Raw genomic sequence first — 24202 nt, 5'->3', positions numbered from 1 at the left:
TAAAATACAATAGTCTATTAAACATTAAAAGCTTCCCTAAACAGGGCTGCCTTCAGATGTCTTCTAAAAGTCTGGTCGTTTTTTCCCTCTTTGACATCTGGTGGGAGGGCATTCCACAGGATGGGTGCCACTACCGAGAAGGCCCTCTGCCTGGTTCCCTGTAACTTGACTTCTCACAGCGAGGGAACTGCCAGAAGGCCCTTGGCACTGGACCTCAGTGTCCAGGCAGAAGGATGGGGGTGGAGACACTCCTTCAGGTATACTGGGCTGAGGCCGTTTAGGGCTTTAAAGGTCAGCACCAACACTTTGAATTGTGCTCGGAAACGTACTGGGAGCCAGTGTAGGTCTTACAAGATGGTCTCAGTGGCCGCTCCCAGTCACCAGTCTAGCTACCGCATTCTGGATTAGTTGTAGTTTCCGGGTCACCTTCAAAGGTAGCCCCACATAGAGCGCATTGCAGTAGTCCAAGCGAGAGATAACTAGAGCATGCACCACTCTGGCGAGACAGTCCGTGGGCAAGTAGGGTCTCAGCCCACGTACCAGATGGAGCTGAGAAACAGCTGCCCTGGACACGGAATTGACCTGCACTTCCATGGACAGCTGTGAGTCCAGAATGACTCCCAGGCTGCGCACCTGGTCCTTTAGGGGCACAGTTACCCCATTCAGGACCAGGGAGTCCTCCACACCCGCCCGCCTCCTGTCCCCCCCCCAAAAACAGTACTTCTGTCTTGTCAGGATTCAACCTCAATCTGTTAGCCGCCATCTATCCTCCAACCGCCTCCAGACACTCACACAAAAAGTATATATATGCCCCAAGGAGCTTACAATATTCTATGGACTGACAATCAGTCAAAAAAAGAGGTGAGAAGCAGGGTAAGGAGGAGGAATGCACAAGAACAATTGCAGTAAGACATATCTTGAGGTTGGTAGTGATTACTGGCATTAAAGTAGCTTAAGAAGATTTTAGTTTTGTTATGTTCACAGGAAGGCAGGAGAGTAAGGTTCTGTAATATATGCCACAGGTGAAGAACAACCCAATCTGTAAGACTGCACCTGCTTTTTGCTCAAGTTTCCAGAGGCATCCCAGCCACCCTCGCTTTGGAGTGATACCTTCTAAATATTTATACTTTCAGGCCAACTCCAGGCAAGAGGGATTTGTCTTAAGTGGCACAAACCTTTAGGGAGAAGGAGGCTCCAATCCCTCCCTCCCCACCACCAAGTTTATGTTTTCAGCACCTTCACTCCTGTATTTGTGAGCCACTTGTAAAAGCTATATGGCACCAACATATTACTCTGTCTAGCTGTCAATGTTGCCGTTTTAAAAAATATGGGGCTTGCTGCTTTTCCATTTAAGAAGCTTTAATACTAAAATGCTTCTGCAGTGGGAGTTGTAAACTATAGACTCTGAACTACGAGGCCGTAATTTGTTAGTCCATGTTGTGTAGTATCCAACATAAAACCTTCCAAATTGCATGCTATTAATGCAGGTTGCCTCCATACTCAGGGAGAGAGGGAGGAGAGAATCAGAATTCAACAGTGGATGTTGAGGTTCAGGGTTGGATTTACGGAAGCCCACAGCAGACTCCAATCTGGATCCTTTCCGTCCTTTGCATCCCCAGTTGCATTCATCAGCATATGAAGTCTTTTGTATCACCTCTGCAGAGTCATTTCCCAAGATTCATCAAGGATTGTACGATGTATGATAGCATCCAGGTGTTGCACCAAGGCCTAGAGGCCTTTTGGTTGATCTGGTGTAGCCAAGAACCTTTTTCCACTAGAATCAATCCACAAAGTTCCATGAAACAATTGGCTACAAAAATCCAGTGGGAAATTTTATTCTATGGTAGTAGGTTTTCCCAACTCTGCTATTAATTAGGATGACCCTTACTAAAGAAGGAAAGGGCTCCTGTGCCATTAGTGTGTATGTAGAAGGAGGAATTTTTTTCCGCCCTTGCAGAAATTCTAGGCTGCCCTCTCAGATCATGCAGAGGAATAGCAAAGCCCCATAGGCCTAAGGGCAACATACCATGTTGACAGTGTACCCTATGATGCATTCCAAAACCTTTTGCAATGCCTAGGGGATCTGCAACAGATTCACAAGTGTTCCACAGCATGCTGATGTAAAAATAGTCCCAAGTTAGGAAAATCATTGATTGGGGTAATGGCACTGAAGCGGCTATGTACAAACTGTCATTCTTTATTTGGGTAAAAGAAGGTAGGCAAAAGATACATTTATTGAAATGGGGATACTATTACAGTTGTACCTCGGGTTACAGACACTTCAGGTTACAGACGCTGCAGGTTACAGACTCCGCTAACCCAGAAATAGTACCTCAGGTTAAGAACTTTGCTTCAGGATGAGAACAGAAATCACGCAGTGGCCGCGCGCAGCAGCAGGAGGCCACATTAGCTAAAATGGTACCTCAGGTTAAGGACAGTTTCAGGTTAAGAACGGACCTTCAGAACGAATTAAGTTCTTAACCAGAGGTACCACTGTGTTGGGATCCCACAGGAAGAATCCTTGCCAGGAGTATCAGGGATAATCCTCCTATATGGGGAAGGAGTATATAAACTGAATATGAAGCGGGGTATACCCTCCAATATATCTCCATTGAAAATAAGGATGTCCTATTCTATTATCATCATCATCATCATCATCATCATCATCATCCTGCCCGTTTAACTGGGTTGCCCCAGCCACTCTGAGCAGCTTCCACCATATAAAAAAACCCATAATGAAACATTTTAAAACTTCCCTATACATGGCTGCCTTCAGATATCTTCTTAAGGTTGCAGTGTTGTTTATCTCCTTGGCTTGGAGCTTAACTCCATACTATCCAACATTTCTCTGTTGAAAATAGGGACCCTCCTAATGAAAAGCGGGACATTCAGAGATGGTTTTCTAGATCCAGGACTGTCCCTAGAAAATAGGGGCATTTGGAGAGTCTGATGGTATAACTCTGTTATAACAAAGTGTTTTTCTAAGATGGCATGCATAACCATTATGCTATTTGGGGGGGGGGGAAGAGTGGTGCCCCTTAAACAAAAGATGGTCCTAAGTATGTTTACTCAAAAGTAAGTCTCTAGTGGAAAGTCTATAGCTTTGTGGTAAAGTTCCAGGTTCAATCTGGAGAACTTTATGCCATTATTCCTTGTAGGCAATGCTGCTCTAGACCTGAGGCAGCTTTCTACCCGCCCCCCACCATGTTCAGTGCTGCTTATTCCCTAGTAAGCCTAAACTCAATTGATTTTATTGAACAAATGTAAATACATACTTAACCATTGAAACTTTTGCTTCATTTTGTATGGATTTTGCCCACATATTATGCTTCGGTGCATAACATGCATAATTGGGAAAGCAAAAGTGTGATTGTATCAGCAAAATGAAACTGATGAAACAGAGCATAGAGAAGAAGAAATATTTAAGGGGCTCTGACTGGGTGCTTCAGAAAGGATAAAACTCTCCCTATAGAGAGCCTACATAAAGCGTATATTTAAAAGTCTGCCCATTTTTAATTACTTACTGAGGAAACTCTCTTAATTTCCCTAAGCTACTGTTTAATGATAGCCAGCAATATGAATGTCTGTTAATAAGCCATGATCAGAGAATGAAATTAATCCTGACAAATACTCCAGTTGTATAAAAGTATTCCATATGGTCTAAAAGGCGCATCTCCGCTACAAACATATCAGTTTTATTATGCCAAATCCCAATGAACACATTTACTTTCACAAACATGTGTTTTGAACCCTGCAGGGGGAAAGCCAGGGGGGCAATTTGGAGCAGGGAAACCACGGTCAGGGGTAGCTTTAAACACGGCTTCTCCTATTCTGCTCTAAATTCCCTTCTCCCAACACAGCTTTGCTTTACGGTGAGGAGGGGAAGCATTTGTGGTGGAGTCTTACACATGTTATTGCGTAGCACACAGGTACTCCCCAGGCCTCATTATGTATCACAGCATTTACTTAGTCATGCACTTCTTGTCTCTCCTCCTCACCCCTTCATCATTTCCCCACTGTCAAGATTTAGACTGGAAGCTCCTTGGTGTGCAGGACCTGGTATGGGGGGGGGGGGGTTGCCTGCAAAAATACATAATGCACCATGTGTTCTGTTGACTGTGCTTGAGAAACACAGTTGATTCGCAACTTGTGCAGGGGTTAGGTCAGGCTTCCTCAACCTCGGCCCTCCAGATGCTTTGAGACTACAATTCCCATCATCCCTTACGGTCTTCAAACAAAAACATCTTGAAGGTCCCAGGCCACAGAGAAGTGAGGCTGGCCTAAACCAGAGCCAGGGCTTTTTCGGCTGTGGCTCCGATCTGGTGGAATGCTCTGTCACAAGACATTCATATGTTCAATCACATCAAGTTTGAGCTTTTCATCTTTATCATTGCGGGACTTGACATCTTTCTGCTGGGCCTGCAAGACAGAGCTGTTCCACCAGGTCTTTGGCCAGGGCACAGCCTGACTCCCTCCTTTGGCAATCTTCACAGAACTCTAGCCCAATGGTTGCCATCAATTTGATTTGAATTAATTTTATAATGAAATGATTTTATAATGTGGTGAGGTGGCGCTGTGGGTTAAAGCCTCAGCGCCTAGGTCTTGCCGATCGAAAGGTCGGCGGTTCGAATCCCTGCGGCGGGGTGCGCTCCCGCTGCTCGGTCCCAGCGCCTGCCAACCTAGCAGTTCGAAAGCACCTCCGGGTGCAAGTAGATAAATAGGGACCGCTTACCAGCGGGAAGGTAAACGGTGTTTCCGTGTGCGGCTCTGGCTTGCCAGAGCAGCGATGTCACGCTGGCCACGTGACCCGGAAGTGTCTCCGGACAGCGCTGGCCCCTGGCCTCTTAAGTGAGATGGGCGCACAACCCCAGAGTCTGTCAAGACTGGCCCGTACGGGCAGGGGTACCTTTACCTTTACCTTTTAATATTTTATTGTTGTTAGCCACCCTGAGCCCGGCTTCGGTTGGGGAGGGCGGGATATAAATAAAAATTATTATTATTATTATTATTATTATTATTATTATTATTATTATTAATAATACCCCACCCTTCCAGGTTCAAAAACCGGGTTCAGGGCGGCTAACAACAAATTTAAAATACTTTAAAATACTTAATTACTAGCTACGAATCATGTGAGCTGTAGGCCAAAAACATCTGGAGGGCCGAAGCTGAGGAAACCTGTGTTAGGTTCTGAGGATTGCGCATAAAGCCAAAACTGTGTATAGTCAGAACCAGTGGTTTTTTTCTAGGAAAAAATGGTGCCGGTACTCACCATGAAGGCAAATCTTTCCTGCTGTGTGGAATGCAGTAGGGGAAGCCATGGATGAGTGTTTGGGCTTGGTGGGGAGGGGGTAGGGTGGGTGGGGAGAGGCCTCCCCCTTCCACCAACTTCCTCCTTGCCCTCCAGCCAATCAGGAGGCTGCAGTGTCATTTCTCATCCAATCCGGAGGGGCGGCTTGGCATTCGCGGGGTGAAACACCTGGTTTCTGTGATGTAGCGGCTCAGGGGGCACAGCATCATTAAGTGAGAGGCGACAGCTTGCCTTCAGTTCTGCAGTCACAGCACAACAGGCACAGAGATGCTCCTGTTGAACCCACAGCCTGTCTTCCTTTGGCTACTCAGTGGGCTCAGAATGTGGTTCCCTCTGTGGTTCTGCTGTCCCACTGGCAGTTGGAGCTGAGAGTTCTTTCTGGCAGGGAGGGGGGAAAGAAGAAAGTTCTCTGCAACTGTTCTTTCTTTGGCCAGGCTGAAGTTCTGAAGTACATGGCCTTGTTTCCATGGAACAAACTGGAGATACTGCATTACACCTTTTTAAAAATAATTACAAATATCTACTGAGTGCTGTACAGAACACAGTTTGCAACAGTTTAATGCAATGATAAAGATGAAAAGCTAAAACTTGATGTGATTGAACATATGAAAGTCTTAAGATTGTTTCTTATCAGATTTTACCAATGTGCAGCTGTGCATCAGTAAAATACCACAGAAAGCACCTTGATGCACTCAGTCGCATTACCATTTATCATTTTTACAGTGATTCAACCAAGTTACACATGTGCATCTATAGTGGAGCAGAGGGAAAGGTAAAATGAAGTCAGGGAACCAAAAAGAAGTGTGGATGCTTAGTTAAAATGGAATTCAGGATGCAGGGCAGAGCAAATTAATGTCACATAAACCAGCAAGACAGAAAATCCTCACATTCCTAATTCCATATCAAATTCCTACATGCCTGGAACCTTGCCCCATCCCAAGTACAGTCACACCTTGGTTCTCAAACGCTTTGGTACTATATTTTGGCTCTCGAATGGCGCAAACCCAGAAGTAAGCGTTCCGGTTTGCTAACTTTTTTGGAAACCGAACGTCTGATGCGGCTTCTGCTTGACTGCAGGAAGCTGCTGCAGCCAATTGGAACCCACACCTTGGTTTTCAAATGGTTTTGGGAGTCAAATAGACTCCTGGTACTGATTAAGTTCGAGAACCAAGGTACCACTGTACCATCATATTAGGAAGCAGCTAGGCAGAGACCGTTCAGTCTGTAGGATTAAGGGGAGAGAGTTCTGCCAAGTTCTGCCTGCTAAGAAAAATTCCTTTCTAAATTTATCAAATTGCAGCAGATGGTGTTCACAAGATGGTGCTGCATCAAAGTGTCATGACTGCAGGCATTGGTGCCTATCAATGGAGATCTAGAAGTTATCACCCTCTTAGCTCTAACACCCTATAAAGGAAAGCATGATGCTTAGATAAACCATCCAAGATAACAGAATCCCTCTCTCTCATTCTCAAATGCTTTCACCAAATCATCTGAATAAGCAAACACACTTGAGCTCTGCATGTGCTCCAGCTGTCCTGATTTACCAGAAGCAGTCCTGATTTTCTGACAACAGTCCTTGGAATGTCATGCCCCCATTCCACTTTCTAAGGAAACTTTGGAGCTGTTTCCATGAAAACCAATTTTAAAAGTAGTATGGAAGTCAGCCCAGGGGCCCACAAATTGTGGCTAGGCTGAGCATCCTCTTTTCTTTTTTCATAATCAGTGTGACAAGGTTTGACGGAGACCAATGAAGAACATTTCTTTTGTACTGACTAACAGGCAAGCAGTCTAGCAGAACTCTTAGCGTTTGGTAACGTGCTTGGGAAAAGATTTTTGATGTGAGAATTAGGGTAACACAAGGACACAAAACAATGCAGAAATCAATCTTAATTCAGTTTGTCGTGATGTTTAAAGCGACCAACAGAAAGTGTGTTCCATTCTATTTTCACATATGTGGTGTGGTTTTTTTAAAAAAACGCACAAAATTTTATGTACACAAAAGTACGTACAAGTTTACAAAGTGTTCAACAGCTTCCTTCATCCATTTCTTTCAAGGGAAATAGTTCCAAAGTCAAATGACATTGAAAATGTATCAAAAAATGTCCCTGAAGGAAATAGTGCATGATGACATGCCAACTAAGCTACTGAGCAAGGTTCAAGGTACTGGCGTTGGTGTCAAATCCTATACAGCCTGGGACCAGGATACGTGAAATATCATTTCACCCCCTTATATAATCCAATCAACCACTACATGCTGTAGGATATCCATTCCCTACAATGCAGGAATTTGCCTTTAGTGTTGTGCCACTTACCCTTTGGGATTCCTTCCTCTTAAACATGAGAGGCACCATCTCTGCTAACTCTGTTGCCTACTGAATACCTTCCTCCTAACATAAGACCATAAGAATAGCCTGACCCATCTAGTCCAGCAACCTGTTCTCGCAGTGGCCAACCAGATGCCTGTGGGAAACCAGGACACAGAACAAAAGCACAAGAGCACTCTTCCCTCCGTGCAGTTTCCAGCAACTCGGAGCATTGCTATCTCCAACTGTGGAGGTAGAACATACTCATCATAGTCAGCAGCCATTAATAGCCCTCTCCTCCATGCATTTGTCCCATCCTCTTTTTAAAGCCATTCAAGTTGATGGCCATCACAGCATCCTGGGGGAGTGAATTCCATAGCTGGACCATGTGTAGTGTGACAGAGTTCTTCCAACAAGACTTTTAAGTTGAGATCTCCCCTGGACTACATCTGCACGGGAATTGTTCTACAGATGTTTTTCATTGTTTTATCACTTGTCGTTTGCTGCTCTGGGTTCCTTTGGGAGGAATGTTGAGATATACATTCAATAATAAATAAGAATAAATAATAAATAAATCCATTCAGGGAAATGACATGGCAAAAAAAGAAGATTTATGTCCCCATGGGTCCACTTGCTGTGCTTTCCAGCTGCTCCAAGGAGCTAGAATTGCAAATGAAATTGCAAACCATTTACCTTGTAGAATTCCAGAGCTTTACTTCAGAGAAGTCTGTATATTAATCTGGAAGCCAAGTTCACACCAGAATGCAGACCGCCCCCACCCCATAAATTCTTCAAGAATCTCCACACAAAGATGTCTTTGTTTTTACCTCAGAAATCACAGAATCATGGAATTGTAGAGTTGGGATGGTTAAGTCCAGTCAAAGGTGACTATGGGGTTGCGGCGCTCATCTTGCTTTCAGGCCGAGGGAGCTGGTGTTTGTCTATAGACAGCTTTCTGGGTCATGTGGCCAACATGACTAAACCGCTTCTGGCACAACAGAACACCGTGACAGAAGCCAGAGCGCACAGAAAAACCATTTACCTTCCCGCCACAGCGGTACCTATTTATCTACTTGCACTGGCATGCTTTCAAACTGCTAGGTTGGCAGGAGCTGGGACAGAGCAATGGGAGCTCACTCCATCATGGGGATTCGAACCGTTGACCTTCTGATCGGCAAGCCCAAGAGGCTTGGTGGTTTAGATCACAGCACCACCCATGTTGTAGAGTTGGGAGGGACCCCATGGGTCATCTAGTCCAGCCCCTGCCCACAGCCATCCCTGGGTGGGCTCAAACCACCAACCTACTGGTTAACAGCCAGAGACACTGACCCATTGTGCTAAAAGTTGCAGGATATGGGAGTCCAAAATTTAGTGTGGAATTTTGTGCAACCTGGAACATCCCATTGTTTCTTCAATAACGATGTAGCCACAAACATGGTTTCCTACTGCAGATCAGACTTTGGGGCTGCCCATAATGATGTGTCCTACACTAGCTGGCTGACAGCCAGTCTTCCAAGATCTCAGGCAAAGATTCTCGTGAGGCCTGCTCCCTATGGTCCTTTCAGTGCTGTGGGTTGAATTGGGGACTTTCGGTATGCAAAACATGCACTCAGTCACTGAACGATGGCCCCTCCCCCCCATGAGGATCCAATCTCACCAAGGTCTAGTGCCCTCACCCACATTCACACAGAGGGAGGAAATCAAATTATTACAGCTTCTGTTTTTCAGCTGTGCAACCAGTTCAATGGAATAAGACAAACCATTGTGAAAACATCACCCCAGCCTTTGAGAATGCCCACAAATGTTTTCATGAGTTATTAAGCACAGGGGCCTATTGAACGATGATTTTCACTTTATAAAAAAAGGTGTTCTCCACAGGAATTTGTTTGAGCCATTTTTCTCTCTCACCATGGCAACTCGGAAGATACCCGAGCCTTTCAGACTAAAACAATGCCTCGCAGTTTATAAAATAATGTTTAGCGCACACTTCACTTCTTTCTGTGTTTTTCTCCCCCTGCTGTAAACTGAATGAAGCATTTTTAAAAGCTCTTTAGCAAAGCAGGATTGGGGAGGGGTGTTGAAATCTATGCAGCAACACAATCTGCTTTAACAGAACGTGGGGGGGAGGGAACACCACACAACCGACTCTTATAAGCAGACAGGACCAAAACCCTAAACAAATTTATTTTTAAAAACAGACAGAAACCTACAGGAAACAAACAAAAATTATTCCACTGCTGCATACACTCCAGTTGCCCTTATTTTCAGTCTCCCTATTTTGCTTTTGGGGGGAGATATCAGGCATGTCTTAAAATGATTCATTCCTCATAATTAAAACTCTGTTTGGGGGTAGTGACTGCTCTCTCATTCCCCCTGTATACCACATTCATATAAATGCATGTATATAAATGATGCGAATGTCAGGTCCACAGATCTCCCTTCTACTTTGACTGTTAGACAGTAGCTCTGACTGCATGGAGTCAGGAACATTATCTGCAAACTCCAGTTACACACTGAGCTAGCTTTTATCATGCCCTCGTCACCAAATGCAGATTGCTAAGGCTGAACACTTTCAGGAGTGTGCGTGGTAACCATAGTTATGTATGAATGTGCCAGAATTACATAGGTGTGTGCAGGCTGAAAAACTCAGCTTCCTGAGAATTGCATTTTTTTCAAAATCGAACCGATATGGTTGGAGTTGCCTTTATGCCATAAATAACGTTCTAATGTTCTGTGTTCTTATGTTTTAATCTACATTTTAACATTTTGTCTATGTTATACATTTGATTTTTTCCATTGCTTGCATTGAGACATATAGTTGGAAGTAGGCATACATTTCTTAAACAAATAAATGAAGGGATTCCCAGTTATCAAGGCCCAGGCCTTCAGCTTTTTTTTTTTTTTTAATATTTTTATTAAGTTTTGCATAACTATATTTCACAGACATACAACAGACAAAAGTAAATGAAATAAACATAAAAAGAAAAGAAAAAAAAGAAAAGAAAACTGTGTTGGAAATGTAAGAGTAAAGAGGGCGAATTTATTCACATGTGGTGGACGTGCGAGATTCTCAAAAAATTCTGGGAATCTATCTATAATGAATTAAAAAAAATTTTCAAATATACGTTTGTTAAAAAACCTGAAACCTTCCTGCTGGGGATAATTGGCAAAGATATTAAAGAAGAAGATAGAACCCTTCTTCAATACGCAACAGCGGCCGCTAGAACCCTCATAGCACAGTACTGGAAAACAGCAAAAACCCCAACATTAAAGGAGTGGCAATTTAAATTAATGGATTACTTAGAATTGGCAAAATTGACTCAGAAAATAAGAAATCAAAAAAGTACAAAATTTAGTAATGAATGTGATAAATTTAGAATATATATGGAAATAGAGACAAGGGGAAAATCAAAATGTTAATCAGAAATATAGATGTATTTAAAAAAAAAAAATCACAGTAGGCATGAGATAACGCTTACTACGTTATAAATTTTATTTTGGAATAGATACAGCAGAAAGATAATTAAGATAACATTATCCGAAATCGAGATAAAGGGAAGTCGATCAATGTTGTTGTAAAATTAATGTTGTGTTGTTTAAGTTGTAAAATTAATGTTGTGTTGTTAAAGTTGTGTTGTTTATGTTGTACGTATTTTATGGCCTTCAGCTTTTTGAATGATTAGCAGGAGCAAATAACTTATGCAAAGTGACAGAAATGGTATCAATCTGCTTCATTTGTATAAATGGTAGAGGCTGCCCAGAAGTTAGCTTTCCTTCTGACTGGACTGTAGCATGTCACACCCAGCACCCACACCCATCTCTCACATACACTGTGTGGCTAAATTGAGAAGGCCTGCAAATTTTAAGGACTATGTCATGGAACAACCACACCATACCATCCAACTTTCTCAGACCTAAAACATCTTCCAGGAAGTGCTCCCAGGCAAGTCATGTGGCCTACACTTCACTCTCGCCACAAAAAAAAAAAAAAAAAAAATTCAGGGCAACATCTTGTGCACCACTAAAAAAGCACTTGGGTTTGTGTGTGTCAAGAGTGCAGTGCGAGAAATCACAGCACCCAAAATGGCCACCACAATCTGCCACAAAAAAACCCCAGCACGTGCTGTTTCTTTCAAGGCACTTGTCAGGTTTGTCACACACCCATATTAACCACACCCAAGGGTCATTACATGTCCTGCACCCCTGGCCTACCTGGTGGCAAGTCAGTATGTCAAGTCCACAGTCCAGGGTCAATTCTCCATGTTCAAAGTCCAAAAACAAAGCACAGTTGTGTGGAGGTCCAAGAGCCTCCAAGTCAAGGTCCATCAACATGGGCAGTTGAGCAGACACAGCACCTCAGCTCTGCTGCCTTTTTATACTGCAGAATCTGGGCTTGATGAGGCATATGACCCTCACCTGTTCCAAGCCTACTCCACCTGAGGAATTACATAACTTCTCCCAGAGCTAGCAAGCTCCACCTGGCCAGCTAGGGAGCTGGTCTGTGGGCCCTTGTCTGCCTCAGCCACCTAGAGCACCCCTCTCACTGTTCCCTACATTTCTGAGCTGAGCCCACTGTGTTTGTGGAGACCGGGGCCCTTCTGGCTCTAGTGATGGGTCCTGCTGCTCTGGTGATTGGTCTTCCTCCTCTCCATTGTCCTGTCAGTTCATGACATCACAGTGGCCAACGTCTACAGGCAACCACTTCTTCCCTTTAGTTAGTTAGTTATTATACACATGAGATACTTCATAAAACAAATCATCTATGTGTCATCCAAAAATACTGAGTGGGCCATTTTAAGCAGCTATCGCACAGTAAGTGGTTTCAGGTTTCCACTTTAATTTACATTCTCAGATGCGGTGGAGCATTACCCTGTGACTGAGGAACCACCTGCAAGCCTTGAGCTGTTCAAAGGTAGCTCACAGGCGCTAGAACAGGCTTCCTCAACCTCGGCCCTCCAGATGTTTTTGGCCTACAACTCCCATGATCCCTAGCTAGCAGGACCAGTGGTCCGGGTTCATGGGAATTGTAGTCTCAAAACATTTGGAGGGCTGAGGTTGGGGAAGCCTGCCCTAGAAGAAGAAGAAAAGGTAGAGGTAGTTCTGTGCCCAACACTTCTCCTGGGTTTTTTTACAAGTCCCCATCAATTAATGAGCAAAGAAAATACATTCAAAAATTATCAAATAGAAGAGAAAGTTTTGCTGCAATTCTCAGGGCTGGGGTGCAGGGGGGAGTTGTTGCATTTACCTTTGGAGATGGGCAGAGAGTTTGTCCTTTCATTCTACAAATCATCTATCCAGGTGTCGGCATTTTGCAGCCTTCCAAGGTGTCCATACTTTCTGAAAACACCATGACCGCCTTGGCTGTGCTTCCTTGTAAGTGTGGAAAACCAAGGAGACTTTCTACCATGATCCAGATAGCCATTCACAGTTACAAAACGTATAGATATAAATCATAGGAGCCCACTCCAAGGGGCCAAGGACACTTCAGCCCCCCCTAAAATAGTTGAGGGGCCAGGGCCCCCCAAAGCTGATAGCCATTGCCATTCAAATGCTGTGTGTACATCATGCTTTGTGATCAATTATGTAGTGTGGGGCTTACCTGGGGCCCCCAATATTTTATTCAAGTTGGCACACATGATATAGCTAGATATATAGATATGAAGAATGCCTGAATCTAGTGGAGTTGGTAGGAATATAAGAACTATATGACTCTTCTATGAGGCAGCAAGAAGGATTTGACCTTCTCACGGTATGAAGAAATCAGGCTGTGATGAAACTCTTTTGCAAACTCTTTCTTAATCACACTACAGAGTGACGGAATGTTGAGAACTGAATTTATTCTGGAAAGCAGAAAGTACGTCAATATTAGCTTTGTGGCTATTTTTAAAAGCAAGGTGTTCATAATTTGCCTGCAGAGTTTCCATCTCCTGAAGACTGCAAGGCAAGCAGGGTGTGATACAGCCTTGCTATATTCAGGCAACACACACACACACTCAGAGAGAAGATGGATTATGCTGTATGAATTTTGGTGACATCGAAAACCTATTCATCTTCGTGGAGATTATTCTCTTTCAGCTTCAGAATGCTGGGATTGCACTTCCGAGCTTTGCTGAAATCAACCTTCCAAAAGTGAAACTAACTTGTGGGATTCTGTAGCGGCGCAGACTGCCACAAGAAGGAAAATGCATAGGAATTTATAGTCAAACTTTAGGAAGGCTGCAGCCTCGTGTTCTACCAAAATGTGACTTTAACAGGAGAAGATGATCACAGGGGGAGAGCGGGTTACACATGTTGCCTATACGTTGAAGTGAGTGTCACAAAAACATAATAAAGGCAAGGCTCTGTGAAATCTGCCGGTGAACACAGGAGGGAGTTAAAGAGCCCTTTGACTGTGCCTTGCAAGAGAAAGTTGCTGATGTGTAGGTAAAAGGGGTCTTTCACATCAAAACCTTCATTTGGAGTGGGGGGGGCATATGGGAAGCATCTAGGGCTAGTTTCACACACACACACACACACACACACACACACACACACATACCTACCTGTTGTCTGTTTCTGTGCTAGACTCATTAACACAGACCAGGTCAAAACAATTGCTTCAATGTGGATACATTTTATATGCATTGATCCTACACCCCCACTGAATTCTTCTGTGTCAGCTTTTGTTAGATCCCACAGAATGTAAAATGTTCTGCATATTATTACTGCTAACTTAGCATACGGCAACTTTTTTAAATGATTCCTCTTGGCACAGCAAATCAGTTTCCAAGAACATCTGCTTTTACTCGGATTGTACATGTTTCCCTGCACAACTATAATATGTTTAACATATATAAAATGCATTCCCAATTCCCCCATAACCTGAATAGAATAAATTGGTTATATATATATATATATATATATATATATATATAGGCATGTCAACAACATACTGAAAGGGAAACACAAGTCGGTAATTCACCATGGCAGCTTTGTTGCTGTTTTCTGCTATTACAATTTATGACTTCAGCACTATCTCCTTATTTGAATTACTGCTTTTGTATGTGTTCATTTCTAGGCTATTTGTTATGCTTTATCACTGCCATATGGTTGTGAAATTTAATGAGTCAATGGGCAAGATTTCCAATCAAAGCATTTAAGAAAGGGGGGATTCAGTTACGGATGCTGTGGGTCTTTCTTTGCCCCCTCTATCGATATTGTATTGTGCTAAGATACTGTGGTATTGGTGGTCAAGCCCCAGGCAGTGATTGGTTGAACTGCCCTAAACGTTATAGAAGGATGCAGCAGGGCAAAGGTCTTTCACTGCGCTGATGAGCTAATTAGATCCTAGAGAGTATCAGAGCAGGCAGAAGGATGGAACAGGATGAGGTCCATGGGGTGAAGTGAGAGAGAGAAAACTGAAGGAAAGAGCCCGAGATAAGAACTGAAACAGAAAGGCGAAAGGCGAATAGAGAATAACCGCTCACCCAGGCTTCTGGGTGGGTGACATTTGCCGCATGGCTCAGCCACAGTGGGTCCGGGGAGGCTGCTGTCTTCCAGCGCTGCAAGGAGAGGAGATTGTCACCTGCCTCCACCCACCTCCAGCTGCAACAGCCTCTCAGGTGAGGGCAGGCAGGGCTGATCAGTGGCAGGGCTTGGGGCTGTGCCCAGCCCACCCCTAGCCTGGTGCAAACCATCTTCTTGGCTGTTTGTCATTGGATTTTCCACCCACTCACCCAGTCAGCTAGGGACTCCTGGGCGGGGGGGCAGACAATTGGCATATGGACCTTCCTATGGTTTACTTGGCCACTGTATTCAAAGCCAGGGAGGAATTTTCTCCTGCAAGCAAATTGGCCAGCTTACGGGTTTTTGCTTTCCTCATAGTAACCATCACAACTTTGGTGGATGAGGCATTGAGCTGGATCGTGATGGGGAAAATATATTAATTTAAGTAATTATGAGCAATAGGAAATATAGAGATGCAACAAATATCCAAGATTTCCATTTCCCCAAAGGAAAAAGCAGAGATTTGCAGTTCCAGGAAAGCATCCCAAATAGGAGTGTTAAGTAAGCACAGATTTCTGTTCCACCATGTATTTGTTGCATGCAGTGGTGTTCTGCTGCAGTTCGGCTTCTGACGAAAACAACATTATTCATCTTACATTATCACCAGCCACACCAGACCCAATTATTTCTGCGAATATTTCTGCCTCAACAACTACTACCAAGAGTTTGGGACATGTATCTGCAAATGTGCAATTTTTGACAAGCTAACATATTTGGAATTACAGTGGTACCTCAGGTTACATACGCTTCAGGTTACATACGCTTCAGGTTACATACGCTTCAGGTTACACACTCCGCTAACCCAGAAATAGTGCTTCAGGTTAAGTACTTTGCTTCAGGATGAGAACAGAAATTGTGCTCCGGCTGCGCAGCGGCAGCAGGAGGCCCTATTAGCTAAAGTGGTGCTTCAGGTTAAGAACAGTTTCAGGTTAAGTACGAATTAAGTACTTAACCCGAGGTACCACTGTATCTTATAGCTTTGCTTGCCATGGTCCTCCCCCATTTTATATTCATAGGTTTATATGAGGTAGGTTAGGCTGAAGGAGAGTAGCTGGACAAAAGATCTAAACCTATACTCTAACCACTATACCACACTGTGGCCTGCCACTCACATTGAAGAAGTAGACCAGGCATGGCAGAAATTTGAAATTCTCTCAGAGCCACAGATACACACGCGCTTCCGGGTTTCTCTCCCCACCCCCAGTTTACATGCATATGGATTCTGCACACATACAGAACCATATATTAAAAACATAAGGTGCTTGGAAATGCTTGGGGAAAAGATCCTTTCATCAACATCGCTCAGTCATGGCAAAGCGGAACATAGAGCCTTGAACCTTCCAAGCTGGTAATTTTCCAGCTGGTTAGCTACCCTTCACACATCCCAATAATAAGGATAATGCTTGTAGTTTGGCCGCCTCTCCTTTCGGTCTGTAAGTGAATTCTAGGGATTTGCAAAGGATCATTATTGCTGTAGCAGATTCACAAACATCGCAAAATTATGCATGCTGTAAATCCCTGACAGAAACCATTTTGCATTAAGCTAGTATTATTCCAAAATTCTCATTAAAATGTAAGTACATAGAAAGTGTCATATAATGATCTTGCTACATGCTTAAATAAGGGCAGGGTATGTAAGGTTAATCTTGTGTTTTTTGTGTGATGTCTGGATTTTTCAGAGATAATGAGAATATATTTTTTTTTCCTGCTAAACTTTAAAGTGGATTTTTAATAGCTCCCTGAAATGCTAGAAACGACAGTGTTGGCTAATGAAGTCATCTGTTTATCTAAAAGACAGACAGCTAGACAGATCACTCTTCACACTTAACAGACTGGCATCTTCTACTCTTTGTTAAGAGAATTCACCTCTTTTGGATGGAAGTGCATCCATATCTTTGTTCATTCCAGCTCTCGTCACAGACACCACTCACTTGCATCTCATTTTATTTCTACAGCGGACATTTAATGCTAGCCAGAAAAATGGAAAGCCACTTTCTAAACTACTCTTTGTTTAAAACATAATGGACTGAGGTGGAAGAAAAACAGCTTCTAAGTACAATTCCAAACCATGTTTTTTATACCCAGAGATAAAGGCAGTGCAGTGATGGCCAAGTTTCTTGACTGAACTGATGCCTACTGGCAGTTTATCTAAGGCTGCATTTCTGTACACATTTACCTGGAAGTAATCCCCATTGAACTTTGAATTGACATGCATAGGATTGCACTGTTAATCCTACTGATTTTTTTGCAAACGTTAATAGGTTTAACAGTCCAACCCTTGCCTTCAGGGGAACATTGTGATAAAATAAGGGTTTGTACAGAACTTTGTACACAAAAAGTACTATAGGAAAGTCAAGCGAAATGTAGTCCATTCCCTCCTCTCCTCCAAAGGTTTGTCCTGGACAGAGATGCCAAGTTACATCCAAAATTGAGAGTGTGTGGCCATTGCTACAGTTCTGCATGTCATACAGTTTTTAACACAGCTGGAATAGGACTGGGGGGAAACAGTGGTAACTTTTTAACAAGTTAGAAAATCAATTAGCCTCTTCAGTGTAAAACATTAATAGTGTAAGTGATCAAGAGCAATAATGCTTAAAGATGGCTCAGTAAACCAACTGGATTATCCCACATTTCCATTAAATGAATTGATGCAAATGGGTGCACCCAGGAGGAAAAACGTAAAGGATTAACAGCTGAATGGAGCATTAGGACAGAATTGGAGAGATCAGTATTCATTATCTAGGTTTCCATATAACATTCAGATTGCACCAGATGTTGAAACAACGTAATCTGAGACAAATGAGCCTGAAGACATTGTTAAATGCTAGTGAGATGGGTTTTTTAAATATATTATAATAAATCCAAAAATTTACAGTTGCTCATTCAAACCACACATTTAACAGGGAAATCCATTGCAACAGTTAGTTCTGGTACAAGCCCTTGAAATACAAGCAAACAGAATCCAGCAGGTTGGATCCCAGTAGCATGGGAAGTTCAAGATAAAGAGAATCATCTGAAGCCCAGGAAGGGGTGCAAATTTCTGTCCCAGTTTCAACTAGGGATAGAGGAGAATTTTGTTCAGTCTGCCCCACAGACCTAATGTGCAGCTCCTGGACTTATGTGCCAATCGGAACAGAATTAACTATCAGACTGTGTACTCCAAATTTTGTGATCCACTTTCAGTTTAATAAAAAAAAACATACAAAAATGCACATTTGATGGTTACAAAAGTGTATGTTTTGAGTAGAAATGCATAGAAAAGAATGCATTGTTGCTGATGGATGCTAGCACCCACTGCCAATTCGTAACTACAGACTTCAGCTACTTCAGCACTGAAATTGGTTTTGCAAGCGCTGGTCAAAGGTACCCAGAGTTAATCTGTGGTGCAGAGATAATGCTATATCAGGATAATGAATGAAAAAAGGGGAGACTTAATTGCAAGGTGGAGGTAGAAGCCCCAAGGTGTGGGTCTCTAACCACAGCTAGAAGAGCAGAAAATATTATGTATCCATGAAGCCCAAATCTTGCATTTAGTAGGATATATAGTGAATTCTGTAACAGAAATATGAGGTTGAGATCACAACAGTATTCTGTGCCATGAAACAAGTGTAACTTTGATCTCAACAAAAGATATTGTAGACACAATCAGTTTCACAGTGGCCCGACATCATCCTTAAAAATGGGGCTTCTGTATTCAAGTGATTGGCCAATTGCAGGATGCTTCTTTTGGTTCATCTATGACTTGATTTTCAAAACTGATGTTATCAGTGCAAACCCATGGTTTTAGCATCTCTCTGCCCAGCTATGCTCCTAAGCACATACTTAAACGCTACTGTTAAATTAATCAATATTAAATCAGCAAACTCACTTCGTTCTCAAGTAGACATTATTGTAGCAATCTTGTTTTGCTTCAGGTTTCTTGTTCATCACACCAAGTTATTGTCATCATAAAAGCAACAACATTTACTCTGTATGATTGAGAATGGCTATTTCAGTGGAACAGAACTAACATGCTCATGATGAGCTAAATAAAAAGAGTATAGAACCTAATCAAAAGAAGCATTAAAATCCATTTATGTGGTAATCACTTTTACCTTCAGAGAACATCACTGCTACTCTGCACAGGGATTTTGATTTACATTTGATTTACCAAAAACGAATATGAATCCATAATCAGTATGAAAACAGACTAAAGTTCAGCTTTCTTTACTAGATACTTTCCATACAGCAAAGTGTGAGAAAGGGTCAGAACTGGCCAGTTATTTCTTGCTTCAAATATTTTTGTAATGAGCTATTGGTTTTCCATCAGTCTCAATCTATTGTCTTCCGTCATATATCAAATTTGTTATTTTAGAAACCAATGCAATGTTATAATTCTGTTTCTGTTGTTATTTGATCAAGGCACTGTTGGTATGTTACCGAAATAGTGTGTTACATACACACACACACACACACACACACACACACACACACACACATTCCCAAAGCCTAGTTGATAGGCTTGAGATCATTCTGTCCACATTAGTGAAAGTGCTGCAACAGATGCTAAAAACCTGTTTCCTACCCATGCCAGTGCAAACTCTGGTATTAAAAAAATTCAGAAACCACACTGGCAACACACATCACCAAAACTTCCATATGTTACCAAAACACAATTTTCAATCTAGTGGATGGGTATTTTTCAGCAAACAGCACAGCACTAACACTACAGGTGATTAAATTGGTCCCAAGACTAAAGTCCTACTCTCCAGCAACATGTGATTGACAGCAATCAGTTAAATTAGAATGAATCCTTAGAAAGAATCCTGAATTTCATTTCTTCATGATTTTTATTCCAGGTTGCCAAGTAATTACAGCCTTATTTGCGTGTTCAAATAAAAGCTGGGGGAAGAAATTATGGGAGGAAGACCACATGTTCCTGTCCCTACCAGCTCCATCCTTGATTTTCATACATTGAGAGATGCAGACTGAAGGGTGATGCTTTGAATGTTTGGCAGAACACAGAATCTCCCTACAGGTCTACAGCCTCAATATGTGAAGGTTGGGGTGGAGCAGGCATCTCTGTGGGCAGGAGTGGTGCATACACCGTGTGCCCCCTCTACACTTCATCCTCTCATGTATGCTTTGAACACCTGAATAAACCTAAAATCAAACTAGCATGTGTTTCATATTCAGAGCCAACGTGTCCCTCGGGTACCAGTTGCTAGGAGATGAATCACAGGAAATGACCACTGACATTGGGTGAGCTTCCATCAGGGCTGCCAATCATTTGGGGCCTGAAAGCACATTTAAAACTGGAGAAGCTGCCATAAGCACCCCACACATCCATGCACAACCAAACTCATGCACACACACTCTGTCTTAACATCACCACCAATTCAACTTGAAAAGTGTATGCTTTGCCACACTGGAGCCTGCTGTGGGTTTGCAGCTGTTTGTGTTCACTTTGATTTGCACAGTCCACAGGATGTTACCCTTCAAATCAGTGGTGTTATGTCCTTTTCTGGTGCCCAGGGTATGTGTGCATGTCTGAGCATGCTGGGCGGGGGTGGGACACGGAGGGTCAACAGAAGCCACAGCGCCAGGCCAATGCTCATACCGAGCATATGCGCACAGGGCACAGAGGGTTCACAGAACCCACACATCATCTCAGCCTTAGCCTCCGGAGCCATGATGCACCCCTGCCACCCATGTAGAGAGGAGTGGCTGGCTGACGCAGCCCTTGGCATGGAAATCCCCCCTTACACTGGCCATGTGGCCATTCAACAAGGGGGCTGGGGATGCGGTGGTGAGGCCAGGGCCTAGAGACCCCCCAGCAATGGGCAGGATGGAACAGGGATCTGTGTTGAGGGGTGCTTGGCTCACCACCACCCCTAAAAATCGTGTACCCGGGGCTATGACTGTCCTGGCACACATACACCCGGCTACAACCTGAGAGAATATAGGGTTGGCTTGTTGGTATTGATTTGCCGAGTGTATGCAATGAGCAGTGTCTCCTTCCCGCAGAACAAAACAAGGCTTCAGATTTCTATCCTCCATCGTGCAGGAAATCAGGAAGCACAAGAACAGCCTAATCTGGATTGGGCTACCCATCTATTGAGCCCAGCACTTAGTCTGTGGCTAAACAGATGCCCCTGGGATCTCACAAAATTGGACATGAAGGTGCATGTCCTTCCTTCCCAGTAGCTGGTAACCAGAGGTAAGCATTTAGAGACAATCTCAAGATGGAGGTTCCACTTAGCCACTATAGCTAATGGCCACTATGAGGCTTATAGTACATGAATTTGTCTAGCCCTGTTTGGATTGTGTGTTTAAATAATAATAATAATACAAGAGATAACAGTACAGAGAGTAGCACAAACATGTATCTGAATCTAGAATGTCCCACCTCCTCCTGAGGTCCAGCTATAGCAAATGACGTATGTGCCTTTAGGCCTTACAGTTGGTTCAGGATTGCAATCGATGAGCAGGAGGCAGAATTCTGAGAGCACTGCAGTAAGAAACTCCAAACAGCAGTTGGCAGCAGAAAAGCAGCAGCTGCAACTGGAGGCAATTCTAGCAGGTGGCAGCAGCGCCCAACCAATAGGAATTGCTAGGCCAGGCCTTACATAAACCTCAACTTTCCCTCCTAAGTGGCTTTCTGCAAATAGTAATTCAACCCATAGGAATTCAGGCCATAAAGTTGAGCCATTCCCTATCTGAAGTATTCTACAGGTTTCTAATTCCGCTCTTCAGTGTTCTTACCCCTTTGCAAAGAGAAACTCATTTCCATGCCAAATCTGTGCACACCAGAGGCCTTTTAAGTTCAAGGTGAACCAGTTTCCAGCAGCCCCCTTAATGAGGGTAGCTAGCTGATGAGAAGGCACAAGTGGCAATGCAATGAATGCTGAGCCTTTCTAATACCAAATCATTGCTTCTCCAGGAAGCTTCCATTTCCTTCTGTCTCAGAGCTGAACTGCATGATCAGCAGAGGTATGCGGTGAAGTTCCAGCACTACTATGCAACTGCAGAGTGCGAAAATCATATGATTGAATACTCACCCTGCATACCCTCCAAGAGTACCCATATTTCACAAAAAGTGAGCATTATGAGGCCTCTGAATTCTTCTTGCTGAAACAGGGCACTAATAATCAAAAGGAAAATAGGCAGTATAATGAACTTTCTGTGACCCTTTCTGTGACTCTATTTCCAATGCATTAACATGAATTATTAACAATTTGTTGGCCTTTCACTTTCTTCCAACAAATCAATGCCCATTATGTGAACATTCTCCTTCAACTACAGCTCTCTGCTTCCTAAAAAATGGAACTGTTGTGCCTGCAATACTGATATTAATATACATCTATCTCACACACACTTCGAAAACATACCGTACCATAGGCACACCAAGTAAGGAGGGGGCAAACCCAAAAAATAATAATTCAAGGAAACAGCTTGAATAATTCAAAGTTTTGTGGTGGCCATGCATGCATGCCACAGGGTGTGTTCACATCACACACACAGGTTGGGGGCATTCACATGACATGTCAGCATGCCCCATGGCAAATGTGAGTGATGTCACGGCGTGCACGAGTGATGGTGCTAGCATGCTGCAGGGCATGCTGACATCATGTTCACAGGCTTTATTGCATGCTGACACCATGCGCACACATCACAGGGCATGCGTGCATGAAGTATTGACGTTGCACAGCCATGGTCCCCTCAATCGTGGGGGCAAGGCAGTGCACCTGCCTTAACAATAGCTTTCGGTTATACTGGGTGGCGCCGGGACTTACTGATCAGAAGGTTGGCAGTTCAAATCCCCACGACGGAGTGAGCTCCCATTGCTCGGTCCCTGCTTCTGCCAACCTAGCAGTTGGAAAGCACCTCAAAGTGCAAGTAGATAAATAGGTACCACTCCGGTGGGAAGGTAAACGGCGTTTCCGTGCGCTGCTCTGGTTTGCCAGAAGCGGCTTAGTCATGCTGGCCACATGACCCGGAAGCCTTCAAAAAAACAGATCACTGCATGGTATTGGTTTTTGCGCATCAAGACCCCGAGGCCTCCCCCCATGATGAATAAAGACACTAGGACAGAGCATATTTGGTTAATGGTTAATTGGCAAAGTTGTTGAGTTTTTTTTGGGGGGGGCAGCTCAGAGTTGTTGAGCTTGGGGGGGGCACGCAACTCTCTCCCATGCCGCTGCAAGTGGAGGGAGGAGAGCAATCCCCACAGAGGCTTGGGAGGGAAGCTGCACACCCTGGGAGGGAAGCTGTGCGCCTTGTGTGAGCAGCATGCGTGCGCTGGGCAGGCCTCTCGACAGCCTGCCAATCCCAGCTGTGCAGAAAAGCCTTCAGCGCTCCAATGGGCTCTGCTCTGCTCGGCAGTGGCTGTTGGCTGGCCTGGCTCTTCAATCCCCGGACTCCAAATCTCAGCCCCGGATTCTCAGCCTGGCACTACTGAGAGCCCGGCACCTGGGTGCCCCGCACCCCCCTAGCGCCTATGGGTAAGCCGGCCCTGGATAAACACTGAGTAAAATAGAAATGCATTCATTTAGACAATGACCCCGGAATGCTTCTCCTTCATAGAGTGCTACCAAATAATCTTCAGAACGAAAGGTAGTAGTAATACAGAACAAACATGCAGCTGTTTCTTCTTTCTTTCTTTCTTTCTTTCTTTCTTTCTTTCTTTCTTTCTATGAAGCACTTGTAATATTAGCAATAAAATTGATAATTGTTGTCTGCCCATTACGGTCTAAATTGGATTTGACACTAAGTGACTCATACTTAGTTACTACCATCAGCAAATTCTAGCCAACAAAGGTTTACAGTCCTTTATCTTAATAATGTTACTGCAACCAATATAGCCAGAGGGGGCCTATTTATCATAATCTAAATCTCATAAGATAAAATGAAAGCCTATATGGGAATAGAAAAACTGTATCAGTGCGAAACAGGATGCTATTAATGAACACTGGTGAAGAATTGAGGGTTTCTGCCATCGCTCACACAATCTATAAAATCTCTTTGAAGCCATGAAATCTTAAAAACGGGCTTGCAGCACTGC

At 43.5% G+C, this 24202-nt stretch overlaps 2 protein-coding genes across 4 annotated transcripts in view; one reads left to right on the top strand and one right to left on the bottom strand.

Annotated features, from left to right (window-relative positions):
- RASGEF1A (RasGEF domain family member 1A) overlaps positions 1 to 24202 on the top strand; it is a 224869-nt gene that overhangs the window by 97943 nt on the left and 102724 nt on the right. The window lies entirely within an intron of this gene.
- Positions 1 to 24202, bottom strand: part of LOC307215928 (uncharacterized protein) — a 231283-nt gene that overhangs the window by 115696 nt on the left and 91385 nt on the right. Inside the window, exon 1 of one of the 3 annotated variants that reach the window (XR_013838708.1) lies at positions 5273 to 5351. The exons of 1 other annotated variant lie outside the window; for it this stretch is intronic. Coding sequence is in view for 1 of the 2 variants with exons in the window: in XM_079975763.1 (XP_079831889.1) it covers positions 22200 to 22225 (26 nt within the window). In the remaining variant the exon portion in view is untranslated. Of the gene's footprint in view, positions 1 to 5272; positions 5352 to 22199; positions 22283 to 24202 lie in introns of those variants that run through there. One more of the 3 variants, XM_079975763.1, reaches the window with a different exon arrangement.

Source organism: Podarcis cretensis (assembly GCF_951804945.1).
Source record: "Podarcis cretensis genome assembly, chromosome: 5".
NCBI lineage: Eukaryota > Metazoa > Chordata > Lepidosauria > Squamata > Lacertidae > Podarcis > Podarcis cretensis.
Note: the sequence above shows the minus strand (reverse complement) of the source record. Positions and strands in the feature narration are given on the sequence as shown.